General features: G+C 42.7%; 1 protein-coding gene across 6 annotated transcripts in view; it reads left to right on the plus strand.

Annotated features, from left to right (window-relative positions):
- The window catches only part of utrn (utrophin), a 420,528-nt gene that overhangs the window by 100,228 nt on the left and 293,628 nt on the right, over positions 1–26,672 (plus strand). For all 6 annotated transcript variants that reach the window (XM_061900556.1, XM_061900559.1, XM_061900555.1 and 3 more), the window contains 11 exons: positions 2,526–2,707; positions 3,024–3,174; positions 9,307–9,426; positions 9,518–9,619; positions 9,684–9,791; positions 9,864–10,043; positions 11,770–11,924; positions 12,002–12,125; positions 12,195–12,282; positions 17,771–18,015; positions 18,093–18,261. In XM_061900556.1, coding sequence (XP_061756540.1) covers positions 2,526–2,707; positions 3,024–3,174; positions 9,307–9,426; positions 9,518–9,619; positions 9,684–9,791; positions 9,864–10,043; positions 11,770–11,924; positions 12,002–12,125; positions 12,195–12,282; positions 17,771–18,015; positions 18,093–18,261 — 1,624 coding nt within the window. The remainder of the gene's footprint in view (positions 1–2,525; positions 2,708–3,023; positions 3,175–9,306; positions 9,427–9,517; positions 9,620–9,683; positions 9,792–9,863; positions 10,044–11,769; positions 11,925–12,001; positions 12,126–12,194; positions 12,283–17,770; positions 18,016–18,092; positions 18,262–26,672) is intronic.

The following is a 26,672-nucleotide window of genomic DNA, read 5'->3' on the forward strand; positions in this document are numbered from 1 at the left end:
TTAACCGCCTTCAAAGAACCCCTTCCGCAAAGTTTCCTAAAAAATGTCATTTTTGCCTTTTTGAGCTGTAATTTGACCCCCTTGAAATGCTTCAAAATTCACCAAATTGGACACATACATCAGGACTGGCGAAAATTGCGATCTAATAAAAAAAAAAAAAAAAAACTCTAAATTGCGCTTTAGCGCCCCCTAGGAATAAAACAGACAAAACTGCACCTAGGAAGCAAACACAGACAAAACTGCTTGTAACTTCCGGTAGGAATGTCAGAGAGACATGAAACAAAAACCTCTATGAAGGTCTAACGTAGACCTACATTTTAATAATTGACATCCTTCAGCAAAAATCAACAGGAAGTTGGCAAAAACTCCTTTGAAACTAAATTTTCCTAAAAAATTTCATTTTTGCCAGTGTGTCGATGTTAAGATATTACGCCGAGTTGCTAAGTCTATCTGTTTGCTAATAGTAGCTACTATCCATTCATTTTCTAACGCTTATCCGGGTTTTGGTCGCGGGGGCAGCAGCCAAAGCGGTCCCGTCCATCGCTGCTTGCAGCTTTAATTTGTTTTGATTTTATATTAATAAAAATGTAAATTGGGAAGTGGATTAGTGCGTCTGCCTCACAATACAAAGGTCCTGGGTTCGATCCTGTGCTTGTGATCTTTCTGTGTGGAGTGCATGTTCTCCCCATGGCTGCGTGAGTTCCCTCCGGGTACTCCGGCTTCTTCCCACCTCCAAAGAGATGCACCTGGGGATAGGTTGATTGGCAACACTAAATTGTCTGTAGTGTGGGAATGTGAGTGTGAATGTTGTCTGTCTATCTGTGTTGGCCCTGCGATGAGGTGGCGAGTTGACCAGAGTGTACACCGCCTTCCGCACAATTGCAGCTGAGATAGGCTCCAGCACCTCCGCGGCCCTGAAAGGGACAACTGGTTGAAAATGGATGGAAAAAAGTGCGTCATACTGTTGTCCCAATACCAACATTTTGGTACCAGTTCAATGCCTTTTGACACTTTTCCAAATAAAGGGGACCACAAAAAAATTGGGTTATTGGACCACAGCAGATGTCATTATTGGCTTTATTTTAACACAAAAATCTTTTGATAACATTGAACGTATCCCAATAGAGCCCTGCCCACTGTTTTGATGGGTGAGTTTGATAGATACAATGAATGAATAAAGCGCTGACACACAGGTACATGAAATGATAAATAAATTCTGAAATAATGTAAATCCAACCTGTTTTTTTTTTCTAAACAGGTCATTCAAATGAATCAAATATTTGTTATTACTACTCACCACAGCCTCCTCCTTTCTTACCCTACCTGTTGGAATGCCAGGAATTGCGCATCCCACGTAATGGTGACCTCACCCTTTGGGCTTATTTGTTTGTTGGAGGAGACAATTGTGTTGGTGCGTGTGTGTAAAAAGAGCTTTCGCTGGATTCTCATTGCCCTAAATGGGAATATTTGCTAAGACTTATGTGTGGAATCCAAGTCGAAGCGTAAATCTGGACCTCTTTATGTCTACTACAGCAATGTTTTTCAATCTTTTCTGAGCCAAGGCACATTTTTTTCATTGAAAAAATCTCGAGGCACACCGCCAGCAGACAACATAAAAAAATGAAACTCAGCAGCCATATTGACAATAAAAAGTTGTTCTCGCAATTTTTGGATATTATTTCAAACCATTACCAAGCATGTAGCACTATAGCTCTTGTCTCATTATTTGGAGTTTTTTGGTGTTTTCCTGTGTGTAGTGTTTTAGTTCTTGTCTTGCGCTCCTATTTTGTTGTCGATTGTCGTGTCATGTACGGATGTACTTTGTGGACGCCGTCTGCTGCTCCACCCGCTTTAAGTCTTTGCTGTCGTCCAGCATTCTGTTTTTGTTCACTTTGCAGCCAGTTTTGTTTTAGACTCATTTTGCATAGTCATCCCTAAGTTTCAATGCCTTTTCTTTGCGGCATTTGCCTTTTGTTTATTTTTAGTTTGAGCATTAGATACCTTTTTACTTGCACACTGCCTCCCGCTGTTGTCTGCATATTGTGATCACGACACACCATGTTCCTGAGATCTACAAAGCAATTAGCTACCTGCTGCCACCTACTGATTTGGAAGAGTATTGCACGGTTACTCTGCCGAGCTCTGGACAGCACAGACACTCAACAACGGCACATTTGCGGTTTGCAAAAAATAATTTTAGCCCAATTAGGTGAAATTACAAAATCTCCCACGACACACCGGACAATATCTCACGGTACACTAGTGTGCCGTGACACAGTGGTTGAAAAACACAATCAGAATCATTGTAGTTTGTTTTAGACTTCATCAATTAGTTTTTTTGCTTTAAACAATGGAAGTGCAAAAAAATAATCCATCCCTGTTAGGCAAGACTGTATCCCAATGTTAATGCTGATTTGGTTTTTCAAGCTCTTCTTTAACTGTTGAACCTAACATTGCCGCTAGGCCTGTTGCCATTCCTAATTTGACTCGCAAACTTTGACAGTATCGTATGCTTGACTTTGAAGGCTTTCATGATGGAACTGACGGCCCACCAGAGCAGCGTGGGCAATGTGCTGCAAGCCGGCAATCAACTCATCGCCCAAGGCAGCCTGTCCGAGGAGGTGGAAGATGAAATACGGGAGCAGATGAGCCTCCTAAATTCCCGGTGGGAGAGCCTTCGTGTCGCCAGCATGGACCGCCAAGCCAGGTAGAAATACTTTTGAGGTATGCCGCATTCCTGCACAATAAAGGATATATTTGCTGTGCGATGGGTAGAGGTCACCTGTGATGGAGTTGACCTCAAACCTTTACGGCTTCTGACAGTGTGGAATGTGCGAGGCTGAAGACTGAAGATTTCTTACCAGGCTTCTAACAGTCAACCCGTCTTATCAGTGTTTCAAATATAAACACACACGACGGACATATGCAGGCACACTTTTTAAATTATTTGGAGTTTTGACATGATATTACCTTGTTAAAACTCTTCTGTATGTCTTAATTATTTCATCTTTCCCCACATCCAGACTTCATGAAGTCCTAATGGAACGTCAGCAGCAGCAGTTGCAGCAGCTTTCTGATTGGCTGACTCGCACGGAAGACAGAATCCGAAAGATGGAGACAGAATCACCGGCTAAAGATATAGACAACTACAAGGAACGGATCGAGCAGCATAAAGTAAGGAAACTTATTAGGGACACATGTTTTTTATGCACATTCACATACACACAGAATGTCAACATGTCCATTCACATATACAGTGGGGCAAAAAAGTATTTAGTCAGCAGCCAATTGTGCAAGTTCTCCCACTTAAAATGATGACAGAGGTCTGTAATTTTCATCATAGGTACACTTCAACTGTGAGAGACAGAAGGTGAAAAAAAATCCAGGAATTCACATTAGAGGAATTTTAAATAATTCATTTAAGACCTTTATGAAGATGAAAAACCATGGACCCAGATTTCCCTCGCCCGGACGCGGGTCACCGGGGCCCCCCCCTCTGGAGCCAGGCCCGGAGGTGGGGCACGATGGCGAGCGCCTGGTGGCCGGGCCTGTTCCCATGGGGCCCGGCCGGGCACAGCCCAAAGAGGCAACGTGGGTCACCCCTCCAATGGGCTCACCACCCATAGCAGGGGCCATAGAGGTCGGGTGCATTGTGAGCTGGGCGACAGCCGAAGGCAGGGCACTTGGCGGTCCGATCCTCGGCTACAGAAGCTAGCTCTTGGGACGTGGAACGTCACGTCACTGGGGGGGAAAGAGCCTGAGCTAGTGCGCGAAGTCGAGAAATTCCGGCTGGATATAGTCGCACAGCAAGGGCTCTGGAACCACTTCTCTCGAGAGGGATTGGACCCTCTTCCACTCTGGCGTTGCCGGCAGTGAGAGGCGACGGGCTGGGGTGGCAATTCTTGTTGCCCCCCGGCTCAAAGCCTGTACGTTGGAGTTCAACCCGGTGGACGAAAGGGTAGCCTCCCTCCGCCTTCGGGTGGGGGGACGGGTCCTGACTGTTGTTTGTGCTTATGCACCAAACAGCAGTTCAGAGTACCCACCCTTTTTGGGAACACTCGAGGGAGTACTGGAAAGTGCTCCCCCGGGTGATTCCCTTGTCCTACTGGGAGACTTCAACGCTCACGTTGGCAACGACAGTGATACCTGGAGAGGAGTGATTGGGAAGAATGGCCGCCCGGATCTGAACCCGAGTGGTGTTTTGTTATTGGACTTTTGTGCTCGTCACAGTTTGTCGATAACAAACACCATGTTCAAACATAAGGGTGTCCATATGTGCACTTGGCACCAGGACACCCTAGGCCGCAGTTCCATGATCGACTTTGTAGTTGTGTCATCGGATTTGCGGCCTCATGTTTTGGACACTCGGGTGAAGAGAGGGGCGGAGCTTTCTACCGATCACCACCTGGTGGTGAGCTGGCTGCGATGGTGGGGGAGTATGCCGGACAGACCTGGGAGGCCCAAACGCATTGTGAGGGTCTGCTGGGAACGTCTGGCAGAGTCTCCTGTCAGACAAAGTTTCAATTCCCACCTCCGGAAGAACTTTGAACATGTCACGAGGGAGGTGCTGGACATTGAGTCCGAGTGGACCATGTTCCGCACCTCTATTGTCGAGGCGGCAGATCGGAGCTGTGGCCGCAAGGTAGTTGGTGCCTGTCGGGGCGGCAATCCTAAAACCCCTTGGTGGACACCAGCGGTGAGGGATGCCGTCAAGCTGAAGAAGGAGTCCTATCGGGTCCTTTTGGCTCATAGGACTCCGGAGGCAGTGGAGCTGAAGGAGGAGTCCTATCGGGTCCTTTTGGCTCATAGGACTCCGGAGGCAGTGGACAGGTACCGACAGGCCAAGCGGTGTGCAGCTTCAGCGGTCGCGGAGGCAAAAACTCGGACATGGGAAGAGTTCGGGGAAGCCATGGAAAACGACTTCCGGACGGCTTCGAAGCGATTCTGGACCACCGTCCGCCGCCTCAGGAAGGGGAAGCAGTGCACTATCAACACCGTGTATGGTGCGGATGGTGTTCTGCTGACCTCGACTGCGGATGTTGTGGATAGGTGGAAGGAATACTTCGAAGACCTCCTCAATCCCACCAACACGTCTTCCTATGAGGAAGCAGTGCCTGGGGAATCTGTGGTGGACTCTCCTATTTCTGGGGCTGAGGTCGCTGAGGTAGTTAAAAAGCTCCTCGGTGGCAAGGCCCCAGAGTGGACGAGATCCGCCCGGAGTTCCTTAAGGCTCTGGATGCTGTGGGGCTGTCTTGGTTGACAAGACTTTGCAGCATCGCGTGGACATCGGGGGCGGTACCTCTGGATTGGCAGACCGGGGTGGTGGTTCCTCTCTTTAAGAAGGGGGACCGGAGGGTGTGTTCCAACTATCGTGGGATCACACTCCTCAGCCTTCCCGGTAAGGTTTATTCAGGTGTACTGGAGAGGAGGCTACGTCGGATAGTCGAACCTCGGATTCAGGAGGAACAGTGTGGTTTTCGTCCTGGTCGTGGAACTGTGGACCAGCTCTATACTCTCGGCAGGCTTCTTGAGGGTGCATGGGAGTTTGCCCAACCAGTCTACATGTGCTTTGTGGACTTGGAGAAGGCATTCGACCGTGTCCCTCGGGAAGTCCTGTGGGGAGTGCTCAGAGAGTATGGGGTGTCGGACTGTCTTATTGTGGCGGTCCGTTCCCTGTACGATCAGTGCCAGAGCTTGGTTCGCATTGCCGGCAGTAAGTCGAACACATATCCATTGAGGGTTGGACTCCGCCAAGGCTGTCCTTTGTCACCGATTCTGTTCATAACTTTTATGGACAGAATTTCTAGGCGCAGTCAAGGCGTTGAGGGGTTCCGGTTTGGTAACCGCAGGATTAGGTCTCTGCTTTTTGCAGATGATGTGGTCCTGATGGCTTCATCTGACCGGGATCTTCAGCTCTCGCTGGATCGGTTCGCAGTCGAGTGTGAAGCGACCGGAATGAGAATCAGCACCTCCAAGTCCGAGTCCATGGTTCTCGCCCGGAAAAGGGTGGAGTGCCATCTCCGGGTTGGGGAGGAGACCCTGCCCCAAGTGGAGGAGTTCACGTACCTAGGAGTCTTGTTCACGAGTGAGGGAAGAGTGGATCGTGAGATCGACAGGCGGATCGGTGCGGCGTCTTCAGTAATGCGGACGTTGTACCGATCCGTTGGGGTGAAGAAGGAGCTGAGCCGGAAGGCAAAGCTCTCAATTTACCGGTCGATCTACGTTCCCATCCTCACCTATGGTCATGAGCTTTGGGTCATGACCGAAAGGATAAGATCACGGGTACAAGCGGCCGAAATTAGTTTCCTCCGCCGTGTGGCGGGGCTCTCCCTTAGAGATAGGGTGAGAAGCTCTGCCATCCGGGAGGGACTCAAAGTAAAGCCGCTGCTCCTCCACATCGAGAGGAGCCAGATGAGGTGGTTCGGGCATCAGGTCAGGATGCCACCCGAACGCCTCCCTAGGGACGTGTTTAGGGCACGTCCAACCGGTAGGAGGCCACGGGGGAAGACCCAGGACACGTTGGGAAGACTATGTCTCCCGGCTGGCCTGGGAACGCCTCGGGATCCCCCGGGAAGAGCTAGACGAAGTGGCTGGGGAAAGGGAAGTCTGGGTTTCCCTGCTTAGGCTGTTGCCCCCGCGACCCGACCTCGGATAAGCGGAAGATGATGGATGATGGATGGATGGATTTGTAAATTATGGTGGAAAATAAGGATTTGGTCAACCATTCAAAGCTCTCACTAATGGAAGGAGGTTTTGGCTCAAAATCTCACGATACATGGCCCCATTCATTCTTTCCTTAACACGGATCAATCGTCCTGTCCCCTTAGCAGAAAAACAGCCCCAAAGCATGGTGTTTCCACCCCCATGCTTCACAGTAGGTTTGGTGTTCTTGGGATGCAACTCAGTATTCTTCTTCCTCCAAACAAGACAAGTTGAGTATATACCAAAATGGATACATGGATGATACAGCAGAGGATTGGGAGAATGTCATGTGGTCAGATGAAACCAAAATAGAAATTTTAGGTACAAACTCAACTCGTCTGTCTACCCTTCACGTACACATATAATGTGACCATCCGTCTTTCCATTCACATACACATGTAATGTTAACATCTTTTATAGCTACATATGTTCACGTCTGTGTACCCTTCACGTACACACATAATGTGAACCTCTGTGTGTCTATCCACACACACATGTATGGTTAACATCTGTCTTTTCTATGCACATATTGTCTGTCTACCTTTCACATACACATATTGTGGACATCCGTCTCTCCATTCACATACAAATGTAATGTTGAGGTCTGTCTTTTATATCCACATGTTTACGACTGTCTACCCTTCATTTAGATATATAATGTGAATATTTGTCTGTCCATTCACATACACATGTAATATTAACATCCGTCTTTTGTATGCACATATGTTCACGTCGGTCTACCCTTCACATACACATATAATGTGAACATCCGTCTGTCCATTCACATACATACACATGTAATAATAACATATGTCTTTTATATGCACGTATGTTTACATCTGTCTACCTTTCACGTAGACATATAATGTGAACATCCGTTTGTCCATTCACAGACACCTGTAATGTTAACATCTGTGTTTCATATGCACATATGTTCACATCTGTCTACCCTTCACGTACACATACTGTATATTGTGAACATCCCTTTCTACATTCGCATACACCTGTAATGTTAGCATCTGTCATTTACATGCACATATGTTTACATCTGTCTACCCTTCACGTAGACTTATAATTTGAACATCCGTTTGTCAATTCACATACACCTGTAATGTTAACATATGTCATTTATATGCACATATGTTTACATATGTCTACCCTTCACGTAGACTTATAATTTGAACATCCGTTTGTCCATTCACATACACATGTAATATTAGCATCTGTATTTTGCACATATGTTCACGTATGTCTACCCTTCACATACACATATAATGTGAACATCTGTCTGTTCATTCACATACACAAGTAATAACATCTGAGTTTTATATGCACATATGTTCAGGTCTGTCTACCCTTCACATACACATACTGTATATTGTGAACATCCGTTTCTCCATTCACATACAAATGTAATTTTAACGTCTGCCTTTTATATCCACATGTTTACGTCTGTCTATCCTTTATTTAGATACATAATGTGAACATTCGTCTGTCCATTCACATACACATGTAATATTAACATCTGTCTTTTATATGCACATATATTCACGTCGGTCTACCCTTCACATACACATATGATGTGAACATCCGTCGGTCCATTCACATACACATGTAATAATAACATCTGTCTTTTATATGCACATATGTTTGGATCTGTCTACCCTTCACATTAACATATAATGTGAACATCCGTTTGTCCATTCACATACACCTGTAATGTTAATATCTGTCATTTATATGCACATATCTGTCTACCCTTCACTTAGACATATAATTTGAACATCCGTTTGTCCATTCACATACACCTGTAATATTAACATCTGTCTTTTATATGCACATATGTTCACGTCGGTCTACCCTTCACATACACATATGATGTGAACATCTGTCCGTCCATTCACATACACATGTAATAATAACATCTGTCTTTTATATGCACATATGTTTAGATCTGTCTACCCTTCATATTAACATATAATGTGAACATCTGTTTGTCCATTCACATACACCTGTAATGTTAATATCTGTCATTTATATGCACATATCTGTATACCCTTCACTTAGACATATAATTTGAACATCCGTTTGTCCATTCACATACACCTGTAATGTTAACATCTGTCATTTATATGAACATATGTTTACATCTGTCTACCCTTCACACAGACATATAATTTGAACATCGGTTTGTCCATTTACATACACATCTAATGTTAACATCTGTCATTTATATGCACATATGTTCACATCTGTCTACCCTTCACATACACATTCTGTATATTGTGAACATCCGTCTGTTCATTCACAAACACATATAATATTAACATCTGTCTTTTAAATGCACATAATGTATGTTCATGTCTGTCTACCCTTCACATACACATACAATGTGAACATCCGTCTGTTCATTCACATACACAAGTAATAACATCTGAGTTTTAAATGGACATATGTTCATGTCTGTCTACCCTTCACATAAACATATTGTATATTTTGAACATCCGTCTCTCCATCCACATACACATGTAACTGAGCATCTGTTTGTCCTCTTATGTACACCTAAAATGTGATGTGATTTCCCTTTTTTGTTTTTCTGGCCAGGAGCTTCAGAATGACCTTGAGGCGGAACAGGTGAAAGTTAACTCTCTCACACACATGGTGGTTGTGGTGGATGAGAACAGCGGGGAGAGCGCCACGGCTGCCCTGGAGGAGCAACTACAAGTATGACGTTTGCCTAAGAGATTCTTTGTTTTTGCATAGGCAGTAATACATAGATAAATTATAATAATATTTGTTTGTATCATGCATTCAGACATTGGGGGAGCGCTGGGCGGCTGTGTGTCGTTGGACGGAGGAGAGATGGAACAAGCTGCAGGAAGTCTTCATGGTGTGGCAGCAGCTTGTGTCGGATCAGGTAAAGCATTAGCGTATATTTTACTCTGTTCACCATGTTTGCTAAGGAACGATGTGTTCTGCAGGGTTTGTTTCGAGCATGGTTGGAAGAAAAAGAAGAGGCCTTGGGTAAAGTGCAGACCAGCAATTTTAAGGACCACAGTGAAATGAACACAAATATGAGGCAACTAGCTGTAAGTGGCAGGGGCTACACAACATTTTTACACAGTTTTCCTTTTTGACTGTTATGTTGTGAAATTGTGTAGATTCTCAAGGAAGACATGGAGGAGAAGATAAGGACGCTAGACCAACTTTCCGATGCAGGCCATGATGTGATGTCATTGCTGAGGAGCGCAGAGGCGGGTGCTAATATTGAGGTGGACACTGAAGATTTGGCCCATAGATGGGACAACTTGGTGCAGCAGCTGGAGGACTGCTCCTTCCAAGTAGGCATTATTGAGTTTTTTCATAAGTTGTTCAGTCCCTTTAGGATTTGGCAAACTTTGTGCAACTTCCCTTTTTGGCCAATCAGCGTAATTTTTGCAAATCAAATTTGTCCCTTAGCAGCACTCAAGGCGTCTAATCAAATCTCATCTTTGTTTTTTGTTCAGCCAAAGCAGGAACAATAAGGTGTAATAATATATCAACTCTTTATTGCTCAAATGACTCAATTGTCATCGTCCTGCATAGCTCGGAGCTACTTCCGGTTCCTGTCTACAGCGCTATGCCTTCTGGGAAATGTAGTACATAATTAACATTTAGCAAAAGTCCTCACTTCCTTGTTTACATGTATTTAGATATTTATTTTACCTTTATGTATCCAGGGTAATGCAATTAAGAACATATTTTAATTAGGGATCGACCAATTAATTTACAGTGGGGCATACAAGTATTTAGTCAGCCACCGATTGTGCAAGTTCTCCCACTTAAAATGATGACAGAGGTCTGTAATTTTCATCATAGGTACACTTCAACTGTGAGAGACAGAATGTGAAAAAATAATTTATTTGTATATTGTGGTGGAAAATAAGTATTTGGTTAACCATTCAAAATCTCACAATACATGGCCCCATTCATTCTTTCCTTAACACGGATCAATCGTCCTGTCCCCTTAGCAGAAAAACAGCCCCAAAGCATGATGTTTCCACCCCCATGCTTCACAGTAGGTATGGTGTTCTCGGGAAGCAACTCAGTATTCTTCTTCGTCCAAACACGACGAGTTGAGTTTATACCAAAAAATTCTATTTTGGTTTCATCTGACCACATGACATTCTCCCAATCCTCTGCTGTATCATCCATGAATCCATTTTGGTATAAACTCAACTCGTCGTGTTTGGAGGAAGAAGAATACTGAGTTGCATCCCAAGAACACCATATCTACTGTGAAGCATGGGGGTGGAAACATCATGCTTTGGGGCTGTTTTTCTGCTAAGGGGACAGGACGATTGATCCGTGTTAAGGAAAGAATGAATGGGTCCATGTATCGTGAGATTTTGAGCCAAAACCTCCTTCCATCAGTGAGAGCTTTGAATGGTTGACCAAATACTTATTTTCCACCATAATTTACAAATAAATTCTTTAAAATTCCTACAATGTGAATTTCCTCAACCCCGCCCACCTCAACCGACGCAGGGAGGGGGGGGCGGGGTTTTGTGCTAGCCGGGGTGTATAATATAGTCTGGAATAGTCGTGGATGCACGGGATTATGGGTAATTGTTATGTTGCGTTTATAATGTGTTACTGTGAGGATGTTCTCCCGAAATGTGTTTGTCATTCTTGTTTGGTGTGGGTTCACAGTGTGGCGCATATTAGTAATAGTGTTAAAGTTGTTTATATCACAACCGTCAGTGTAACCTGTATCACCCAGTATGCCTTGCAATCTCGTACGTGTATATGCGGAAGCCATATACAACATGATATTGGACTGGCAAGCTGTTTGTACATGTTGTAGAAGGTGTCAAAGGAAATGGCTTCATAGCACGCCCTTATTATTGTTATCTGGGTGACTACCAGCAGATATTCACGAGAATGGTTGTGGCTCCCATTGTCTTCTTTATTTTGTGAAATGGGTCAAAATGGCTCTTTGAGTGGTAAAGGTTGCAGACCCCTGCTATAGAGACTGGTTGTTTTATTAATTTCTGCTGTGCATTAATGGACTAAACTTCTGCCAAGGTAATGGAAGCTGTCACTGACGCGGGGGTGACTCCAATGGACAAACATGTCGTCGTGAAGACTGCTGCGGCTGCTTCGACCCACGACCAAGACTTGCCCCCTCCTGCTCCTCCCAAAAAACGTCTGGTAGAGACAGACAAAGAAGTCAGGAAAGTGTAAGAACTGCAATACACAGAAACACTCTTTGCATGTACACTAACATGCGCCCACCTATCAAATCTGTCATCTGCAGGTTCGAAAATAAACTGTCTGAACTTTTGAACTGGATCCAAAAATGGAAGGCATCCAATCAGGCTTTTGCATCCACACACCCCATCTCTACAATAGATACTCAAGGCCTGCAGGAGAAGTTACAGGTCGGAAAAGAACACTAATTACAACGTACTGTTGGAATAGGAAGTTGAACATATGCTTCTGGCTTGCAGGCTCACGAGCTGGAACTGAAAGCAAAGGAGCCTGCAATCAGTCAAGTGATCCAGGAAGGTCGAGGCTTGATGGACCAGTTAGAGAGAGGTACATGTGAAACATGATCATTTGAATTAAATACATACAAAGTTTGAAGAAATCAACAATAGTTTCCCTATCAAATTCGGGATGTAACAGTATCAAATTTCACAGTATAATATTATCCCGGTATAAGGCCATGGTTCGATATTATTGTGGTATATGTCCAGAAAATAAAATAATAAGACTTAAAAATGTTTTAGTGTGTAAAATAAAGAGGCAGGAATGTTTAGGATAAACACACTTATTGTAACTGAAGACAAACATTATGCTAAAATGTTTTAATCACATCTATTAGTGCATTTATGTATTTTTAAGTACCGTATTTTTCGGATTGTAAGTCGTTCCGGAGTGTACGTCGCACCGGCCGAAAATGCATAATAAAGAAGGAAAAAAACATATATACGTCGTACTGGAGTATAAGTCACATTTTTGGGGTAAATTTATTTGATAAAATCCAACACCAAGAATAGACATTTGAAAGTCAATTTAAAATAAATAAAGAATAGTGAACAAAAGGCTGAATAAGTGTACGTTATATGAAGCATAAATAACCAACGGAGAAGGTGCCTGCTATGTTTTAACGTAACATATTATGGTAAGAGTCATTCAAATAACTATAAGATATAGAACATGCTATACGTTTACCAAACAATCCGTCATTCCTAATCGCTAAATCCCATGAAATCTTCTTCCTTGATGTCGCTTCTAAACAACTCTGCCAACTCCAAAGGTATGCGCCGCTTCCTCTTGTCGTTTTCTGCTGCATATTTCACTACGTCCAGCTTGTAATCTGCAGTACATGATTTCCTTTTTGGTGCCATTTTTGTTCAGCCCTTCTCAGTTTTTATAAGTTACTGCCAACAATGAAATTATCCATTTTAATAGTAGCATATAGCATTAGCATATAGCAGTTAGCATTCCATGACCCACAATGCACTTCTGCCATGACCCGAATTCTTATTGGTTGACGTGTATGTGACGATTGCCGACGTGTGTGTGACGATTGCTGACATTTTCTTTGTCTCTTCCGCGAATGAGATAAATAATATTATTTGATATTTTACGGTAATGTGTTAGTAATTTCACACATAAGTCGCTCCGGAGTATAAGTCGCACCCCCGGCCGGCCAAACTTTGAAAATAACTGTGACTTATAGTCCGAAAAATACGGTACAAAGAATTGTGCTGGAACATCCACTGTTTCAAGCAAATATAAAAATAAACTTACAGTTGCGTTTCTTTAAAGTGACAACGTAAACATCCATTGTATAACAATATCGTTCACTTTTGTGTGTTTCAACTTACTTTCTGTGAAGCTGTGTCCTCCACAGTAGACATGTTTTATATCAGTCTGCAAAAAGGCTGTTTTTCACAAAAGTTAACCAACAATATAACTTTTAATCATGTAAATACCTCACAAACTGATATTTGGCTTCTTTGGCTTCAAATATCTTTTCTGGATGACAGTTTATGAGGCGGCGACTTGTCCAGGCTGTACGCTTGCCTTCCGTCCGTGTGGAGCTGGATAGGCTCCAGCCCCCCCATGACATCAAAATAAAGAAACGGTGGAAAAATATATTGATGGACTTAGGATTTATTTATTTATTAGCCAAATTACTGCGTTATCTACAATATCGTTACTCCCCTAGTGCCTATTATGTATTTAACTACAGAACATACTATAGCCGTTGTGTATTTTTAGGGTATTTATGTGCCTCTTTATGATGCTAGTTTTATTTGTGTTTTTGTTGGCAGGATGGTAAAAAAAACAAACTCATCCTGCTGAGATGGTGACTTTTTACAAATACTAATAAAAATTAAGAAGCACTCATTAGATTTTTATGAGGCTTTTTTTTTTTGAGGCAGTAACGAGTAGTGGAACTTTACAAAGTGCCCTTATAACTGCTGCTCACTCCTGTGTTTAAAAATGTTTTATTTGTTTTATTGTTGGATTTCTCCATTAAAAAAAAAGATGAAAATATAAATTTTTATGAAAAAAAGTAAATAAAAAAAAATCTATACATATGCAGTACAGGCCAAAGGTTTGGGCACTTTTCATCATTTCAATGTGTTTTCTTTATTATGTAGATTGTCACTGAAGGCATCAAAACTATGACACCAGTAAAGTGAAAACCATTTTAGGTGACTACCTTTTGAAGCTCATCGAGAGAATGCCAAGAGTGTGCAAAGCAGTAATAGGAGCAAACGGTGGCTATTTTGAAGAAACTAGAATATAAAACATGTTTTCAGTTATTTCACCTTTTTTGTTAAGTACATAACTCCACATGTGTTCATTCATAGTTTTGATGCCTTCAGTGACAATCTACAATGTAAATATTCTTGAAAATAAAGAACGCATTGAATAAGAAGGTGTGTACAAACTTTTTGCCGGTACTGTATATTTTTTTATATTTTAAAACAAACCAGCAGAAGTGATATTTTGACACAAAAATTAAAGTTTCAAAACAGGGACTTTTGCGTTTTTGCGGATATTTCACATGCCTGGATACTAATATCGGATATCGTTCTGATATCAGCAGAAAGAAAAGCATTGTATTATATCTGCTTGCATCTAAACTTTGCAACATAAGTTGTGATACAATAAAACATGTTTTGAGTTATTTCACCTTTTTTGTTAAGTACATAACTCCATGTGTTGATTCATAGTTTTGATGCCTTTATATATATATATATATATATATATATATATATATATATATATATATATATATATATATATATTAGGGCTGGGCAACGATTAAAATTTTTAATCAAAGTTAATCGCACTATTTGTCTGATTAATCGCGATTAACTGCATTGTATACGCAAAGCCCAATAATGAATTCAAAAGTAGTGTGTAGTGCACCTTTATTGGAATATTCTCCCACATGAACAAAAGCGCCAACACATTTGTTGTGCAAACACAATTTGAATCAGTCCTTGTTAAACAGTAGCAGTTAAATAGCATATTTTATGAAAATCAACTCAAAAAATGTAAAGACAAACAGTTAAGCTTATTACTACCACTGCCAGGGTATTTAAGTTATCCTGTTTGTTATGGAAAATAAATATAATCTACATACAAAACTCTGAGCCACAATCATAACATCTGAACAGGCAATTTCTGAGGTAACAGCAGAAACATTTTTTTTATCAGGGATCTTATGTTTAAAAAACCTATATTATAGGTAGTGGGCTGTTTTAGGGAATCTTTGATCAAATTATCCGTAGTAACAATATTAATAATGTTGTGTTTATTCTGCGTAGTGCACTTAGAATAATTATGACCATATCTAGGAATTTTATATGATGGGAATTTTCCGATTGTTTGCTTGGTGCTTTGATAAACCGAACGCATCATATACATGGTACTATATTGTGATGTTATGAGCCAGGGGAAAAAAGAACTACCCTACCCAGCATGCAACAGGAGTGACGAGCATGCGCGGTAGCCCGGTATAGGTTGTGTCGCCATGACGGCATCTTGTGTGTTGTGATATGCACACTCTGAAAGTAAACGTTAAGAACTCAGCCAACACTCCTCGTCTGCATTATTCATGAATAGACAGACAACACATATACTCCGCTGCTTCACAGGCCGCTGGATGTAGCCGGCAAAGTATTCCCATGCTAGCTAGCCGGTCTAGCAAGCACGCGTCTTTCAGTCCAAAACGGCCCGATCCATCCACATTCAGAATTGTCTGGCGGTCGTAAGTGATCCCGGAGTGACCACGCTGTAAGCCAGCCATGAAATTTGCAGAATTGTCCGGTATTTTTGCCAAATGTTCCATCTTTACCAAGAGCCCCTCGAAGCCGAAGCTCATCCGGGCGACGCCAAATTGTTAAGAAAAAGCGTTAACAAAATAAAAGCATGTAAATATCATACGCAAATGTGCGATAAAATAATTGTCGGCGTTAATAGATTGATGAGTTAACTCGTAATTAACGCATTAATTTGCCCACCCCTAATATATATATATATATATATATATATAGACAGTGGGGCAAAAAAGTATTTAGTCAGCCACCGATTGTGCAAGTTCTCCCACTTAAAATGATGACAGAGGTCTATAATTTTCATCATAGGTACACTTCAACTGTGAGAGACAGAATGTGAAAAAAAAATCCAGGAATTCACATTGTAGGAATTTTAAATCATTTATTTGTAAATTATGTTGGAAAATAAGTATTTGGTCAACCATTCAAAGCTCTCACTGATGGAAGGAGGTTTTGGCTCAAAATCTCACGATACATGGCCCCATTCCTTCCTTCCTTAACACGGATCAATCCTCCTGTCCCCTTAGCAGAAAAACAGCTCCAAAGCATGATGTTTCCACCCCCATGATTCACAGTAGATATGGTGTTCTTGGGATGCAACTCAGTATTCTTCTTCCTCCAAACACGACGAGTTGAGTTTATACCAAAATGGATACATGGATGATACAGCAGAGGATTGGGAGAATGTCATGTGGTCAGATGAAACCAAAATAGAACTTTTTGGTATAAACTCAACTTGTCGTGTTTGGAGGAAGAAGAATACTGAGTTGCATCCCAAGAACACCACACCTACTGTGAAGCATGGGGGTGGAAACATCATGCTTTGGAGCTGTTTTTCTGCTAAGGGGACAGGACGATTGATCCGTGTTAAGGAAAGAATGAATGGGGCCATGTATCGTGAGATTTTGACCAAAAACCTCTTTCCGACAATGAGAGCTCTGAATGGTTGACCAAATACTTTTTTGCCCCACTGTATATATAAATAACATATGATATCACGTCCTCGATTGTAAAATGCATTTTTAGACAATGTGATTTGCCTCAAAGGCTAGGAGACTCTGAGAGTAACAAACAACAAGCGGTAGAAAATGGATTAGAAAGGACAGATAAAAAAAAAAAAAGGTAAAAAAAAAATATATATATATATATATATATTCTTTTTAACTTGGGACTTCCCGCGGGCCAGATCTCGAACCCGGGCGGTGGGGAACACTGATCTACAATGTAACTAGTAAACTTTAAGCCTGTCCTGAATGTATTTCTGTCTCTCTCTCTCTCTCTCTCTCTCTATCTCTCTCTCTCTCTCTCTCTCTCTCTCTCTCTCTCTCTCTCTCTCTCTCTCTGTGTGTGTGTGCATATGTCTGTGTATGTATGTATATATATATATATATATATATATATATATATATATATATATATACTGTATATGTATATATATATATTTTTATTTATTTTATTTTTTATTTTTTTTATTTTATTTATTTATTTATTAATTTTTTTACATTTTACTTTTTATGACTTCACAGTGGGACATTTCCTCCTTACTTACCATCTGTCTATTAACCAGACCTGACTTTTTTTTATGATTGTCACAGTATTGCTTTGACATGCGCTATACATATTTTGTGTACATTGAAGGAGAAGTTTTTGAATGCGTGAGGACATTGCCTGAAAAAGTTTCCATATGTGACAAATGTTTTTGTTGTTTTCCCCCTCAGAGGGAGTCCATGTGGACTCTGTAAGGGCGGACATAGACCTCATCCAAAACGAATGGGATGCATGTACGAGGGAGCTGCAGGCAACTCAAGACCGTGTAGACAACCAGACCCGCTTAGCTGACTTGACTGCACAGCTGGCCGGTCTGGACAAGGTCCTGACTGAATTGGATCTATGGTTAGATTCTACGTCTGCTGTGGAAAAATGTGGCAACGCTGAACTCAGTAGCTTAAGTAAAGAATGTCAGGTAATTTTTTCCCACTTTATCCCAACACAGTAGATGAACCACCAGATAATTTGATGATTCTTCTCTTTGTTTCATAGTCCCGACTGGTGCAGGTTGCCTCATTAAACACGCAGTTGGAGAAGATTTGTGCGGATGTGGGATTGTTAGAAAGCATGCCTTCTTTAAAAGACAACACAGCAGTGCTGTCATCACATCACGCTTCCACCTTACAGCGACTACACAGCAGACAGCAAGAGGTCAACCAAGGTAACACTAGCCTGTCAATCCATAACTAGGAAGTATGACTTCCTGTACTGCGATCTGTTGTACTCTGGACCGCGTACTGTGTGCTTTACCCAACGTGTTCCCAGAAGCATAGAATTTTCCCAAATGTCTTGGTAAGAAGAATCCAGATTCAAGTAACATTCAGGGCACCACCATAATCCTGAATTTATTCATGAATTGATTTTTAAAGTATGTTTGATTTTATTCCAAACTCATCCACACATAACTTTGCCCAAAACCAACTTGATACTGTGTGTAGAACTTTGTTTGTTAATACAGTGAAAAAACTAACTAGGATGAAAAAAAATAGTGTACACAAATTCATTGTATAGTATTTGCATAATTGTAACAACCAACTAACTAACCAACTAACAAAGTAATTAGTTTTCTCCTTATCTTACCCACTAACTAAGCAAATATATGTGAACTAACTGAATAACTGTGATCACAATGATAGTGCTTGTTTGCATAATTGTAATGACTGACTAACTGTAATAACAGTTTTACAATAAAAAAAACAACAGTTTTACTAAACATTAATATGTAGTTTGTTTTGCATATTTCTATTCTATTCTATTAACCAACTTACCAAAACATTTTTGTTAAACACTGTCTAGGTCAGGGGTTCAAATATTGCTACTTCAGAGGGAATCGGGTCCAATTTAAATATCAACACTGGATTAGTAATCCTACTCTCGATTTTAAATAATTATATAATAGTTGGGAAAGGGCATGTTCACCACTGTGTTACATCACCTTTTCTTTTAACAACACTCAATAAACGTTTGGGAACTGAGGAAACTAATTTTTGAAGCTTTGAGGGTGGAATTCTTTCCCATTCTTGTTTTATGTAGAGCTTCAGTCGTTCAACAGTCCGGGGTCTCCGCTGTCGTATTTTACGCTTCATAATGTGCCACACATTTTCGATGGGTGACAGGTCTGGACTGCAGGCGGGCCAGGAAAGTACCCGCACTCTTTTTTTACAAAGCCACCCTGTTGTAACACGTGCTTAATGTGGCTTGGTATTGTCTTGCTGAAATAAGCAGGGGCATCCATGAAAAAGACGGCGCTTAGATGGCAGCATATGTTGTTCTAAAACCTGTATGTACCTTTCAGCATTAATGGTGCCTACACAGATGTGTAAGTTACCCATGCCTTGGGCACTAATGTACCCCATACCATCACAGATGCAGGCTTTTCAACTTTGCGTCGATAACAGTCTGGATGGTACGCTTCCCCCTTGGTCCGGATGACACGATGTCGAATATTTCCAAAAACAATTTGAAATGTGGACTCGTCAGACCACAGAACACTTTTCCACTTTGCATCAGTCCATCTTAGATGATCTCGGGCCCAGAGAAGCCGGCGGCGTTTCTGGATGTTGTTGATAAATGGCTTTCGCTTTACATAGTAAAGCTTTAACTTGCACTTACAGATGGAGCGACGAACTGTATTTAGTGACAGTGTTTTTCTGAAGTGTTCCTGAGCCCATGTGGTGATATTCTTTAGAGATTGTTGTCGGTTTTTGATACAGTGCCGTCTGAGGGATCGAAGGTCACGGTCATTCAATGTTGGTTTCCGGCCATGCCGCTTACATTGAGTGATTCCTCCAGATTCTCAGAACCCTTTGATAATATTATCTGCCGTAGATGTTGAAATCCCTAAATTTCTTGCAATTGCACTTTGAAAAACGTTGTTTTTAAACTGTTTGACTATTTGCTCACGCAGTTGTGAACAAAGGGGTGTACCTTGCCCCATTCTTTCTTGTGAAAGACTGAGCATTTTTGGGGAAGCTGTTTTTATACCCAATCATGGCACTCACCTGTTCCCAATTAGCCTGCACACCTGTGGGATGTTCCAAATAAGTGTTTTATGAGCATTCCTCAACTTTATCAGTATTTATTGCCACCTTTCCCAACTTCTTTGTCACGTGTTGCTGGCATCAAATTCTAAAGTTAATGATCATTTGCAAAAAAAAAATGTTTATCAGTTTGAACATCAAATATGTTGTCTTTGTAGCATATTCAACTGAATATGGGTTGAAAATGATTTGCAAATCATTGTATTCTGTTTATATTTACATCTAACACAATTCCCCAACTCATATGGAAACGGGGTTTGTACTTTAAACATATAAAAAAAAAATTGTACATACAATTAGGCAGTGCTAAAACAAGGACATTTAACAAAATTATTGATGAATAATAAAAATAGATGTTTCTTAAATGAATTTCACCACTTTAGTCATAATTTGTGCACTAAGAAACTTCTCTATGACTTTAAAGGCCTACTGAAACCCACTACTACCCACCACGCAGTCTGATGGTTTATATGAGTATATTTACAGCTGTTGAGTGCGCAGTTGTGCACTGCACTTTCTAAAGTATGTTATTGTCACATATCCATGGTTGATTGATTGATTGAATTTTTTATTAGTAGATTGCACACTTCAGTACATATTCCGTACAATTGACCACTAAATGGTAACACCCAAATAAGTTTTTCAACTTGTTTAAGTCAGGGTCCACGTTAATCAATTCATGGTACAAATATATACTATCAGCATAATACAGTCACCATACAAGTTAATCATCATAGTATATACATTGAATTATTTACAATCCGGGGGGTGGGATGAGGAGCTTTGGTTAATATCAGTACTTCAGTCATCAACAATTGCATCAACAGAGAAATGGACATTAAAACAGTGTAGGTCTTACTTAGTAGGATATGTACAGCCAGCAGAGAACATAGTGAGTTCACATAGCATAAGAACAAGTATATACATTAGAAATACATTCAAAATTATTAACATTAGGTTAATTACAATCCAGGGAGATGGGATGTGAATGGAGGAGGATTAAAGGGTTGAAGTTGCCTGGAGGTGTTGTGGTGCATCAGGTACAGTAGATGGCAGTATTGTCCTGTTTAAGAGTGTCACATGCTGTTTACGACAGACAAACTGCCTTACGGTAGAGTGTTAGACGTAAACGTGACTGCTGTTGTTGTGTGTTGTTACTGCGCTGGGAGGACGTTAATGAAACTGCCCAACAATAAACCCACATAATAAACCAAGAACTCGCCCTCGATCATTCTACAGTTATAACGTCATTGGGCAGACACGCTCTCAGACACGTCACTTAGGTCCTCATGGAGCATGGAGCTAGGGGGCCGTGGCCTCCAGCTCCGCCTGAATTTCGGGAGAAAATTTGTCCCGGGAGGTTTTCGGGAGAGGCGCTGAATTTCGGAAGGGTTGGCAAGTATGCATACATAGCAAAGTCTGAGGGACTGAGCAGATGAACACACACATCCCTGGTTCAATCCCCACCTAGTACCAACCTCGTCACGTCCGTTGTGTCCTGAGCAAGACCCTTCACCCTTGCTCCTCATGGGTGCTGGTTAGCGCCTTGCAAGGCAGCTCTCTCCATCAGTGTGTGAATGTGTGTGTGAATGGGTGATTGTGGAAGTAGTGTCAAAGCGCTTTGAGTACCTTGAAGGTAGAAAAGAGCTATACAAGTACAACCCATTTATTTATTTATTTATTTATATATCAATGATGAAATATTAACATTGCAACACATGCCAATACAGCCGGTTTAGTTTACTAAATTACAATTTTAAATTTCCCGCGGAGTTTCCTGTTGAAAATGTCGCGGAATGACGTGGTAGCACCGGTGGTAGCAGACATGTTCTTCGAGCACCGCTCACGGCTAAAAGTCGTCTCTTTTCATCGTTTAATTACACAGTATTCTGGACATCTGTGTTGCTGAATCTTTTGCAATTTGTTCAGTTAATAATGGAGACTACAAAGAAGAATGCCGTTGGTGGAAAGCGGTGTATTGCAGCTGCTTTTAGGACCACAAACACAGCCGGTGTTTCCTTGTTTACATTTCCGAAGATAAAGCTTTACTATGGAACAGAGCGGTCAAGCGAACATCTTTCCCTACCACATGTCAACCGGCAGGTTTCGGTGAGGAAATTGTGGTAATAAGTCGGCTCTTACTGTAGACATGAGCGGAGCTTGCGTCCTCCTACAGCTGCGGACTCTCTTACCTCCTCCCACCGGAGACACTGGCCACACCCCTCCGACTTTCAGGTACCATATAATCTCACTAAAACACTATTAACACAATAAGCAGATAAGGTATTTTCCAGAATTATCCTAATAAATGTGTCTAATAACATCTGAATCGCTCCCCACTGCCCTTGCCTTTTTTTTTCCCTTCACTTTCACTATCCTCATCCACGAATCTTTCATCCTCACTCAAATTAATGGGGACATCGTCGCTTTCTCGGTCCGAATCACTCTCGCTGCTGGTGGCTATGATTATAAACAATGTGAGGAGTTCCACAACCCGTGACGTCACGCGCACATCGTCTGCTACTTACGGTACAAGCAAGACTTTTTTATTAGCGAAAAAAAGTTGCAAACTTTATCGTGGATGTTCTCTACTAAATCCTTTCAGCAAAAATATGGCAATATCGCAACATGTTTAAGTATGACACATAGAATGGACCTGCTATCCCTGTTTAAATAAGAAATCCTCATTTCCGTAGGCCTTTAACTCCAGACATTTACTCAAGATATTGTTAATACTGCCACAAGTGGAAGAAAAGTGTATTACAACTGAGTACCCCTGCGGCCCCTATGGACCACTGCTGAGAAGCAGATATTTTTTGGCGGGCACTCGCGGGCCAACAGTGGGCCCTGGCCCGCTGGTTAAGAAACAATGGTCTATGTTCTAGTTTTTCTATCATCCCACTAACTAACCATTTTTAAATAATTTTCCCGATTGAAGCGTCTCAGTTGGGATTTGATTGGCACTTCTTCAGCAGACTGTCAGTTTCTTGTGCCCCGTGAACTTTTCTGACACTGTTTGATAAGAAATCATGTCTTTATCTTTCGGTTCTGCTATATCTCTCTCTACTCTCTGTGTATGTAAACACTGGCACACTGTGTAAGCAGCTAATCACAGGGTAATTAACACACAACATGACACCCGGCGGAGGAAACTCATTTCGGCCGCTTGTACCCGTGATCTTATCCTTTCGGTCATGACCCAAAGCTCATGACCATAGGTGAGGATGGGAACGTAGATCGACCGGTAAATTGAGAGCTTTGCCTTCCGGCTCAGCTCCTTCTTCACCACAACGGATCGATACAAGGTCCGCATTACTGAAGACGCCGCACCGATCCGCCTGTCAATCTCACGATCCACTCTTCCCCCACTCGTGAACAAGACTCCTAGGTACTTAAACTCCTCCACTTGAGGCAGGGTCTCCTCCCCAACCCGGAGATGGCACTCCACCCTTTTCCGGGCGAGAACCATGGACTCGGACTAGGAGGTGCTGATTCTCATTCCCGTCGCTTCACACTCGGCTGCGAACCGATCCAGTGAGAGCTGAAGATCCCGGCCAGATGAAGCCATCAGGACTACATCATCTGCAAAAAGCAGAGACCTAATCCCGTGGCCACCAAACCGGATCCCCTCAACGCCTTGGCTGCGCCTAGAAATTCTGTCCATAAAAGTTATGAACAGAATCGGTGACAAAGGACAGCCTTGGCGGAGTCCAACCCTCACTGGAAACGTGTCCGACTTAATGCCAGCAATGCGGACCAGGCTCTGACACTGATCATACAGGGAGCGGACTGCCACAATAAGACAGTCCGGTACCCCATACTCTCTGAGCACTCCCCACAGGACTTCCCGAGGGACACGGTCGAATGCCTTCTCCAAGTCCACAAAGCACATGTAGACTGGTTGGGCAAACTCCCATGCACCCTCAAGAACCCTGCCGAGAGTATAGAGCGGGTCCACAGTTCCACGACCAGGACGAAAACCACACTGTTCCTCCTGAATCCGAGGTTCGATTATCCGGCGAAGCCTCCTCTCCAGTACACCTGAATAAACCTTACCGGGAAGGCTGAGGAGTGTGATCCCACGATAGTTGGAACACACCCTACGGTCCCCCTTCTTAAAGAGAGGGACCACCACCCCGGTCTGCCAATCCAGAGGTACCGCCCCCGATGTCCACGCGATGCTGCAGGGTCTTGTCAACCAAGACAGCCCCACAGCATCCAGAGCCTGAAGGAACTCCGGGCGGATCTCATCCACCCCCGGGGCCTTTCCACCGAGGAGCTTTTTAACTACCTCAGCGACCTCAGCCCCAGAAATAGGTGAGTCCACCACAGATTCCCAAGGCACCGCTTCCTCAAAGGAAGACGTGTTGGTGGGATTGAGGAGGTCTTCGAAGTATTCCCTCCACCGATCCACAACATCCGCAGTCGAAGTCAGCAGAACACCATCCGCACCATACACAGTGTTGATAGTGCACTTCTTCCCCTCCTGAGGCGGCGTATGGTGGTCCAGAATCGCTTCGAAGCCGTCCGGAAGTCGTTTTCCATGGCTTCCCCGAACTCTTCCCATGTCCGAGTTTTTGCCTCCGTGACCGCTAAAGCTGCACACCGCTTGGCCCGTCGGTACCTGTCCACTGCCTCCGGAGTCCTATGAGCCAAAAGAACCCGATAGGACTCCTTCTTCAGCTTGACGGCATCCCTCACTGCTGGTGTCCACCAACGGGTTCTGCGATTACCGCCACGACAGGCACCAACAACCTTGCGGCCACAGCTCCAATCAGCCGCCTCGACAATAGAGGTTCGGAACATGGTCCACTCGGACTCAATGTCCCGCACCTCCCTCGTGACATGTTCAAAGTTCTCCCGGAGGTGTGAATTGAAACTTTGTCTGACAGGAGACTCTGCCAGACGTTCCCAGCAGACCCTCACAATGCGCTTGGGCCTGCCAGGTCTTTCCGGCATCCTCCCCCACCATCGCAGCCAACTCACCACCAGGTGGTGATCGGTAGAAAGCTCCGCCCCTCTCTTCACCCGAGTGTCCAGAACATGAGGCCGCAAATCCGATGACACAACTACAAAGTCGATCATGGAACTGCGGCCTAGGGTTTCCTGGTGACAAGTGCACATATGGACACCCTTATGTTTGAACATGGTGTTTGTTACGGACAATCCGTGACAAGCACAAAAGTCCAATAACAAAACACCACTCGGGTTTAGATCCGGGCGACCATTCTTCCCAATCACGCCTCTCCAGGTTTCACTGTCGTTGCCTGCATGAGCGTTGAAGTCCCCCAGTAGGACAAGGGAATCACCCGGGGGAGCACTTTCCAGTACTCCCTCGAGTGTACCCAAAAAGGGTGGGTATTCTGAACTGCTGTTTGGTGCGTAAGCACAAACAACAGTCAGGACCCGTCCCCCCACCCGAAGGCGAAGGGAGGCTACCCTCTCGTCCACTGGGTTGAACTCAAACGTGCAGGCATTAAGCCGGGGGGAAACCAGAATTGCCACCCCAGCCCGTCGCCTCTCACTGCCGGCAACGCCAGAGTGGAAGAGGGTCCAATCCCTCTCGAGAGAAGTGGTTCCAGAGCCCTTGCTGTGCGTCGAGGTGAGTCCGACTATATCCAGCCGGAACTTTTCTACCTCGCGGACTAGCTCAGGCTCCTTCCCCCCCCAGTGAGGTGACGTTCCACGTCCCAAGAGCTAGCTTCTGTAGCCGAGGATCGGACCGCCAAGTGCCCTGCCTTTGGCTGCCGCCCAGCTCACAATGCACCCGACCTCTATGGCCCCTCCTATGAGTGGTGAGCCCATTGGAGGGGTGACCTACGTTGCCTCTTCGGGCTGTGCCCATGGGGACAGGCCCGGCCACCAGGCGCTCGCCATCGTTCCCCAACTCCGGGCCTGGCTCCAGAGCGGGGCCCAGAGAGAAAAACTAGCTAATTCAAATCTTTCTGAAAAAATTTAGAAAAGAATTTATGGAACATAATTAGTAATTTGTCCTGATTAGGATTAATTCTAGAATTTTGATAACATGTTTTAAATAGTTTAAAATCCAGTCTACACTTTTGGACCAAGCTATATTTCTAACAAAGACAAATCATTATTTCTTCTAGATTTTCCAGAACAATTTTTTTTAAAGAAATTCAAAAGACTTCCAAATAACATTTTAATTTGATTCGACAGATTTTTCTAGATTTGCCAAAATAATTTTTTTGAATTTTAATCATAAGTTTGAAGAAATATTTCACAAATATTCTTTGTCGAAAAAACAGACGCTAAAACGAAGAATTAAATTAAAATGTATGTATTATTCTTTACAATAAAAAAAATACTTGAACATTGATTTAAATTGTCAGGAAAGAAGAGGAAGGAATTTAAAAAGTATATGTGTTTAAAAATCCTAAAATCATTTTAAGGTTGTGTTTTTTTCTCTAAAATTGTCTTACTGAAAGTTATAAGAAGCAAAGTAAAAAAATTAATACATTTATTTAAACAAGTGAAGACCAAGTCTTTAAAATATTTTCTTGGATTTTCAAAT

This window comes from Nerophis ophidion, linkage group LG05 (assembly GCF_033978795.1).
Source record: "Nerophis ophidion isolate RoL-2023_Sa linkage group LG05, RoL_Noph_v1.0, whole genome shotgun sequence".
In the NCBI taxonomy this organism is placed as follows: Eukaryota; Metazoa; Chordata; class Actinopteri; order Syngnathiformes; family Syngnathidae; genus Nerophis; species Nerophis ophidion.